This window comes from Scyliorhinus torazame, chromosome 17 (genome assembly GCF_047496885.1).
Source record: "Scyliorhinus torazame isolate Kashiwa2021f chromosome 17, sScyTor2.1, whole genome shotgun sequence".
NCBI classification, from domain to species: Eukaryota; Metazoa; Chordata; class Chondrichthyes; order Carcharhiniformes; family Scyliorhinidae; genus Scyliorhinus; species Scyliorhinus torazame.
The window spans coordinates 113,135,665-113,144,138 of NC_092723.1; the positions used below are offsets into that span (position 1 = coordinate 113,135,665).

The window sequence follows — 8,474 nt, forward strand, 5'->3', positions numbered from 1 at the left end:
TAACAGCACGTCTTTCGGGACTTGTGGGAGGAAACCGGAGCACCCGGAGGAAACCCACGCAGACACTGGGAGAACGTGCAGACTCCACACAGACAGTGACCCAAGCCAGGAATCGAACCTCGGACCCTGGAGCTGTGAAGCAACAGTGCTCCCCACTGTGCTACCGTGCTGCCCTTTTTATCTTAATAAATGTACTCTAGGTTGGTGGGCCAGTCTTTGATGTAATACCCACATATTACATCAAGGGTGTACTACCAGGAGTCTAAATCATAAAGGGATTGAAAAGACTGATCCAGAAGGTGAGATCGCAGGGGGTTGGGTGTAGAGTACTAGATTGGATTGAGGATTGGCTGACTGACAAAAAACAGAGGATCGGGATAATTGAGTCGTTCTCTGGCTGGCGGACTGTAACTAGTGGGGTGCCGCAGGGGTCAGTCCTCGGACCTCAACTGTTCACGATCTATATAAATGCTAAGTGTAACACAGGAAAATTTGAGGATGATACTAAAATAGGTGGGACATCAGGCAGTGAAGAGGAGATAGAGTTTACAGACGGATATAGATAGGTGAGGAGAATGGGCCAAAATCTGGTAGATGGAGTTTAATGTGGCTAAGTGTGAGGTTATCCATTTTGGCCGAACAAATAGTGAGGCAAATTATTATCTAAATGGAAAACAGATTCAAAATGTGCCTGGGCAGAGGGATCTGGGTGTCTTTGTTCATGAATCGTGGAAAGTCGGTATGCAGGTACAGCATGTAATGAAAAAGACTAATGGAGTTTTAGCGTTTATTGCAAAAGGACTGGCGTATAAAAGTAGAGAAGTGTTGTTACAATTGGGTGTTGGTGAGACCACATCTGGAATATTGTGTCCAGTTTCTGGTCTCCTTATTTGAGGAAGGATGTGGTGGCATTGGAGGCAGTTCAGAGGAGGTTAACCAGATTGATTCCGGGGATGAAAGCGTTGACGGATGAGGAAAGATTGAACAGTTTGGGCTTATACTTGCTGGAGTTTAGAAGAATGAGAGGGAATCTGATCGAGGTATATAAACTACTAAGAGGGGTTGATAAAGTAAAATGTTGACCAAATGTTCCCCCTCGTGGGTAATATAGGACGAGAGGTCACAGATATAGGTTGAGAGGCAGTAGATTTAAAACTGAGATGAGGAGGAACTACTTCTCCAAGGGGTGTGGTGAATTTGTGGAACTCGCTGCCCCACAGTGCAGTGGAGTCTGAATCATTAAATGGTTTCAAGAAGGGGCTAGATATACTTCTGATGGGGAAAAAAACGGGTTAAAGGGATTTGAGAAACAGCCAGAGAGGTGGATTTGACACCAGGAAGAGATCAGCCATGATCTGATTGAGCACGCTCGAAAGGTTGAATTGCCTACTTCTGCTCCTAATTCCTATGTTTCTAACAGGGTGGAAATGGAGAGATACCTTCCGCTGGTGGGAGGGGTACAGAACAAGTTGACACAATCTACAAGTCAGAGCTAGCCATTTGAGAGTAAAACCAGGAAATCCATTTTTCCAAAGAAAAAAATCATGTCCTCCGAAAAGCTGAGGGGGTCAATTGAAATGTTAACAGCACCTCCAGATTTTAGTTACGTAAGGGTATCAAGAAAGTTTGGACCTAACCTGTGGAAATGAAGTTTAAGAACCGATCAGCTATGATGTAAAGTGGCTAACAGAACTGGCCTGAGGGGATGGAAACCTGGCCTCTTCGTGTTTCTAAATCACTGCAGGCATTGAGTGTAGTAACCCAGTAATGTTTAGCACTGTGCCCTACTAATCAAAGGTGGCTGAATGAGTTGCTTGAGCATGGTTTATGGTGTCCTGTGAAGTGGGTGTAGAGCAGGCCTGTTACACCTAATCATTTATCATCCTCTGTATGTTGAACTGTGGAAATGGAGGAACCTTCTAAATCCTTACATTCTGTCAGGGAACTGGTTGGATTTTATACGTTGTGTTTTACAAACTTATTTCTCTTATGCTGGCCTCTTTGCCTTCCACAAAAGAGAAGATTTGTTGAAAAAAAAACCTCAATATATTTTGTTCTCCCATCAGTCCTCGATTTGAGCTGCCAATGGGTACTGGTGTTGACCAACCACCGTTACAACAACAGCAACAAATACTCCAAAAGGTGAGCTACTGTCCATGTTTTTTCCAAAATTCTTTATTCTGTTGCTTTCTCCAATTTTTTTTGTTCCCTTTCCCATTCGCTGAAAGCTGCTGCTATTGCTAATGACCGGGCTTATTTTCTCCTCTGCTTCTGTCTGAAGAGTGGTTTTGGCTAAGTTTGTTTTGCTTTTCCTTCCTGTTCTGGAGGATATGCATCAGCTCTGTAAAGAATCTTTCTGCTCCCAGCCTCTGCCCATAGTGAGTTCAGGGTCATCTGGGTTAGCACAGCATCTCAGTAGGGCAATATTTAGACATTACATGGTGGAGTACTAAAGCGTACGGACCAAAATGCCAGATTTGATCCCTGGACTTTGCTGAATTAGGTCCTTTCAGTCAGGACAGGACAATAACCATCGTATTACAATTGGCTTTGTTAGCCCTAGGCCACACTTCCCACTATTGATTTCTATCCAGCGATTTCTGCAAAGTATATTATGTTGGACGTGGACAGGATCAAGCTGGACAATGGATACCATTGGGCATGTAGCTTGCCTACTCAGTTATAATCATAATCTTTATTGTCACAAGTAAACTTGAATTAGCACTGCAGTGAAGTTACTGTGAAAATCCCCTAGTTGCCACACTCCGGTGCCTATTCGGGTACACAGAGGGAGAATTCAGAATGTCCAATTCATCTAACAGCATGTCTTTCCTTCCTGTGGGAGGAAACCCACGCAGATGCGGGGAGAATGTGCAGACTCCGCATAGACAGTGACCCAAGCCGTGAATCGAACCTGGGACCCTGGCGCTGTGAAGCAACAGTGCTGACCACTGTGTTACCATGCTGTTGGAGCTCACACATGTAGAATGGGGAGTTGTGAGGCCATGTAGAGCTACCAGCACTTAGAGATCACATTGCAGTAACAGTTGGGGCTTCTAGTGGGTGACGGGAGGAGGAGTGCATATACCATCGAACTGTCCAAAACAATCCCAATCCCAAAAATATCATAAAAGGTCTCATTCTCAGCCGGGGCTTAGTGATAGAACTCTCATCTTGAAAGTTATTGGTTTAAGCGCTACTCCGACTCACACTCATAATCTAGGCTGTGATTTAAACATGGCACTGAAATTAAGTTTGTAAATTGGTCTGACGAACTGGTTTGATGTATTTTCTTTGAATTCAACCTTGCATTTTGTCATTCTTTGGCTATGTACCCAGTTATATGTAATCTTTAGGGTTATTAGGTATGAGCAATAACTGTTGACCTAGCCAGCGATGCCTACATCCTGTGAATAACTAAAGTAAAAAAAAAAAAATCTGCCCAAGAAAGCATGGCGGTTTGACAATCCTGTGCTAACACCTTTGTCTCTCTTCACAGCAAAATCTTACCCCGTTTCTTCAGCGATCATCCTCTCTGGTACAGATTCCCAGTGCCAATATTCTCGTTGGGCAGCAGAAGTCAATTCCACAATCTTGTGGACCAATGCAGCAACCCCAGTTTCAGCCAATGTCAAATCGGGGCCCAAGACCTTTGGAACAAGTCACATGTTATAAGGTAAAAGGAGGCTAATTGACGGTTCATTGTCATTGAGAAATAATTCCATGAGGGAAAATTATTCAGTTACTTCATTGGTGACTTTCTTTAATAAAAAAAAAAGCATTTGTTGGCCATCCCTATTTGCCCTCTAAGGTAATGGTGAGTCATCATCGTGAACTGCTGCAGTCCATATGGTGTAGGGTACACCCCTAGCGCTGTTAGGTAGTGAGTTCCAGGTTAACCCCCCCAAACACCTCACAATGCTGACATCCTAACTATTAAATAAGTCGATGAACGGCTGCCATCTCCACGCAAACCCCTCCACAGACCCTCTCAAGGCGAACTTTATCTTCTCCAGCCTGCGGAGCAATGAGATCACTTCTCGTTCTTCGTAACTCCTGAGGATATAGACCCAATTTTCTCAGCCACTCATCACAGGAAAACCCTTTCATCCCAGAGACCAATCTGGTGAACCTTTGCTGTAGTACCTCCAGTGGAAGTGTACCCTTAAATATGGCGACCACAATTATGCAGTATTTCCGGTGCAATCTCATCATAACTGTGCGATCGCAGCAAGATTTCCTTATTCTGCTACTCTAATTCTAATGGAGGTCAACATGCCATTTGCTTTCCGGTTTTCTTGTTGTACCTGCTAATGTTTTGGTTCTTTTGAAAGAGTACATCTATGTCTCTCTGAACATCAATATTTACAAGTTTTGCACTTTAAAAACTACTTCTTGCAGAGGGTGGTGAAAAAGTGGAAACTCGCTGACCCCTAGTGCAGTGGAGTCTGAATCATTAAATGGTTTCAAGAAGAGATGGATACATTTCTGATTTTTGAAAAAACGGGTTAAAGGGATATGGGGAACAGGCAAGGAGGTGGATTTGAGACCAGGAAGAGGTCAGCCATGATCTGATTGAGCACGCTCAAAGGGTTGAATTGCCTACTTCTGCTCCCAATTCCTATATTCCTAAAAGGGTGGAAATGAAGAGATTACTTCCTCTGGTAGGAGGGGTACAAAATAAGTTGATACAATCTTTAAGTCCGAGCTAGCCATTTGAGAGTAAAATCAGGAAGCACAATTTTCCAAACAAATGACAACTTTCCGATTTTCTTGTTGTACCTCCACGCTAATGGCAACACGGTGGCACAGTGGTTAGCACTGTTGCCCCACGGCGCCGAGGACCCGGGTTCGATCTCGGCCCTGAGTCGCTGTTTGTGTGGCGTTTGCACATTCTCCCCGTGTCTGCGTGGGTCTTACCCCCGCAACCCAAAGATGTGCAGGATAGGTGGATTGGCCACACTAAATTGTCCCTTAATTGGAAAAACATTTTTTAAAAAGAAAAGAAAAAGTACCTGCATGCTAACCTTTTGAAAGTGTACACCTAGGGGTGTCTCTGAACATCAACATTTACAAGTTTCGCACTTTTAAAAAAAATCCACTTTTCTATTCTCGTGACCAAAGTAAGTAACCTCCCCCTTCCCCACATCATACTCCATTTGCCATCATATTGCTCGTGCACTTAACCGTAGAGATCTTTTTGCAGCCCCCATGTATTCGCTTCAAAGCATTTATTCCCACTTACCTTTGTATTGTAAGCAAACTTGGACACACTACTCTTTATCGCATTCATCTAAGTCATTAATATAATTGTACATAGCTGAGGCCAGGGCACTCCGCCAGTCACAACCTGACAATTTTAAAATGCCCCATTTATCCCTTTGCTCTCTGCTTCCTGATTGTTAACCAATCCACTATCCATGCTAATATGTTATCCTCCAACTCTAGAACCCTCATCTTGTGTATTAATCTATTGTGTGGCACATTATTGAATGCTTTTGGAAATCCAGGTATACCACATCTACTGGGTCCCCTTCATCTATCCCACCAGTTAGATCCTCAAAACAATTAGTAAAATTGTCCAACAAGATTTCCCTTTTCATAAAATCACTTTGATTTGTTCCAATCATACTATGTTTATTTAAGTGCATTGTTAAAACTTCTTTAATAACAGATTCCAGGAGTTTCCCGAGGACTGATGTCAGCCTAACTGGCCTGTACCAGGGAGCATTGCCATAGTGCTTTTCTCACTAGCTTGCTGTATGCACTCCATAAGAGTGTATAAGTTTGCTTTTGAGGTGGCTAAAGAAGGTTATAATTGAAATTGGCTGGTACATGGTGACCTCAAATGATTTGGATAGCAATGATGGGGCTTCTGTTTCACTGGATATAACCCGATATCATGTGTAGCCTAAGCATAGTTACATATATTGTGTGCATTCAAGTGGGTTGACTTCATGCAGAGAATATAACAGCAAGGTATTCTTGTATATTTCACATAAAGAATAAGGAGCTGATTGCACATGGATCTTTCAGTCAGTACAAAATGAATTGGTTATCCTAGTAATGTTGCTTTAGCACCCTCCAGGATCAGGGAGAAGCTTGAATTTTCCCATTATGCATCTGAGAACCTATCGCCGTACAAATCTCATGGTGCATTTTAGTGGGGTAATGATGGCCCAACTGTGCTTCTCCTTTTCCATATTTTAACTGACTGTGGTCTGTAGAATTATAGCATTGAAATAATTTTTTTTTCCCCCCCAGTGTGGTGAAAAAGGACATTATGCTAACCGATGTTCCAAAGGACACTTGGCATTTCTTAGCGGTCAGTAGCAGACTCACTGGTGAACAATGCTTTGATGGAGAACTCCAGTTCAACTGATGCCCCAGATGGAGTGTAGGTTATTCGTGACTAGGGTTCGAAGTTGGAAAAATTAATTTATCTCCCACCCCCTTTATGCACATTGTGACAGTAGCTACTGTAGTCTGTGCCACTGTATTTAAGGTTTGGTGTCAGGATGCGCTTGCTCTGAAGAATGAAAAAGCTATTTGGAATAGCTTCCATTGTACCTGTTTCCAACCATACTGTTTGTCCCACAGCTTGTATTTTGCACTGAAACCTGGTACAGAATTGGCAGTGGACTGACTGGTAAAGAAATGTGAGGGAGAGAGAAATGCAGAATCTCAAAATCGATAGAAGATACTAAAAATTGTGATATTTCTATCACGTATTTTGTGCACGTACTTAGTTTTGTTTTGTTTCTGTAAAGTTTTTCCAATTGTGAGGGCGGTTCTGAGACAGGTCTTGAGCTGAAGCTGCTCCCATCTGTTTTTAGAAGCCTTTTGCAAGCACACCTCCCAAGTATGGCGGCATCACCTCAATGCTTTGAGCAGATGTTCCGTTCTCTGTTGAACTACAGGTTTGGCTGCTCTCAATGTCTCTTCTAAGCCTGCTCCTTTTCTCTGGTGGGGCTGTTTGGCGTTGGGATGCTCTGATTAAAGTGAGGCAATTGAGAAGCATGCTTGTATGTAGAAGTGTTGGGGGAGGGGGTGTGAAGTCATCCTAATCTAATTGGCACTGGATGGATCTACACTAACACAGTGTACCACCCAAGCTTGTATACTGATATGAAAACCAATAGAAAATCCTGGTCAGATATCAACTTCGGTGCAAATATCTGTTGGATTTGCAAAATAATAATTGATGAGGGTTACTTTAGGTCATGTAGAATTCCCTGCGAGGGTGTCTTATTAATTTGCCTGTGCGTTATCACATTTTATAGGAAAGAAAGTTTTTAGTTTTGTGAAAAGAAAAATGCAATGACAGTTGCAGAAGTTCTACTCTTGAAACCTAAATCACCTTATGATTGTCGTGTTCATTTTTATCCGATTTAATAAATATTTTTTAACAAAGACCTGTTGTCTTGTCCTTATTTAATCTCATTGCAGCCATATTCAGCATTATTACCTTCAAATTTCTCAGTGAAGTTCCTGAAATGAATTGGTGGGCCGAGAAGATTTTGTGTTGAGGTTCCTTTTGAAACTAATTTCTTTTCATCAAGTGGGTGATATTTTTCAAAACAAAATGAGGCCTCAATTAAGATTCCGAGCTCTCAGTCCACAAAGAGGGTGTTGGAAGGGGACAGTGCCGTATTTTATATGGAAAATCTGCTTGAATACGCAATACAATTTCTTGCGTTGAAATATTAAATCAACTCATCGGACAAATACCACACATCGTACTTAAGGAGAGTAATTTAAGCGAGAGGATGAGTTTTTTTTAGGGGGAAAGAAATAAATATTAAGTGGGGGCTTCCTGTAAAGGGCTGGCTGGCTTCTAGGGGGTGTTGCTAAATGTTGCTCTCTTTGATTGGCTCTGAATATGGCGGTCAATATGGTCACCTTCCTTAATTCTAATTACGTTTGCTCTAGAGTCGCCAGGTATCTTTCAATACCGCCACAAGGTTCAAACCAAATACTGATCAAAGACTCGATACACCAGTTAGTTAGTTCAACGTCAAATGCTTATTCATTTACACATAGTTAAATATACTCATGCACAAATACTACAGACTAAACCATCACTACTGCTAAAGCCTATACTTCGCTTCGGGCGGCCACTCAGTCAGAGGAACAATGGCCGTTGTTCGGTTCTGAGGCTGCTGGGGTGGAACTGGTACGGGATAACAGCTAAGGTCGTCTGCCTGGTAGCGTGCGTTGACCTTGGACTTACTTGTTTCTGGTGCAGCTGGTGGACAGGTTTCTCCTCGGTGAGAGCCGGGTCCAAGAGAACGATTCTCTCTTGGGGGCTCCTTCCTATACCCAAAGGGGCTTCGCGCTCTTTTGGGCGGGCCTTGAACTTGGCCCCAATCAATTGGGCCGTTTCTTGATCATTCATATTGATCTCATCCAATAAAGGAGTGGGTGCCCTGATGGCTGGGCATGTCCTAGGTGGCCGTTGGCCTGCTTTGTTC

General features: G+C 42.8%; 1 protein-coding gene across 1 annotated transcript in view; it reads left to right on the top strand.

Moving 5' to 3' along the window:
- cpsf4 (cleavage and polyadenylation specific factor 4) overlaps positions 1 to 7,415 on the top strand; it is a 29,877-nt gene extending 22,462 nt beyond the window's left edge. The window contains exons 6-8 of the mRNA XM_072480906.1: positions 2,067 to 2,142; positions 3,500 to 3,676; positions 6,265 to 7,415. Coding sequence (XP_072337007.1) covers positions 2,067 to 2,142; positions 3,500 to 3,676; positions 6,265 to 6,333 — 322 coding nt within the window. The 3' untranslated portion in view covers positions 6,334 to 7,415. The remainder of the gene's footprint in view (positions 1 to 2,066; positions 2,143 to 3,499; positions 3,677 to 6,264) is intronic.
- The last annotated feature ends 1,059 nt before the right edge of the window (positions 7,416 to 8,474 follow it).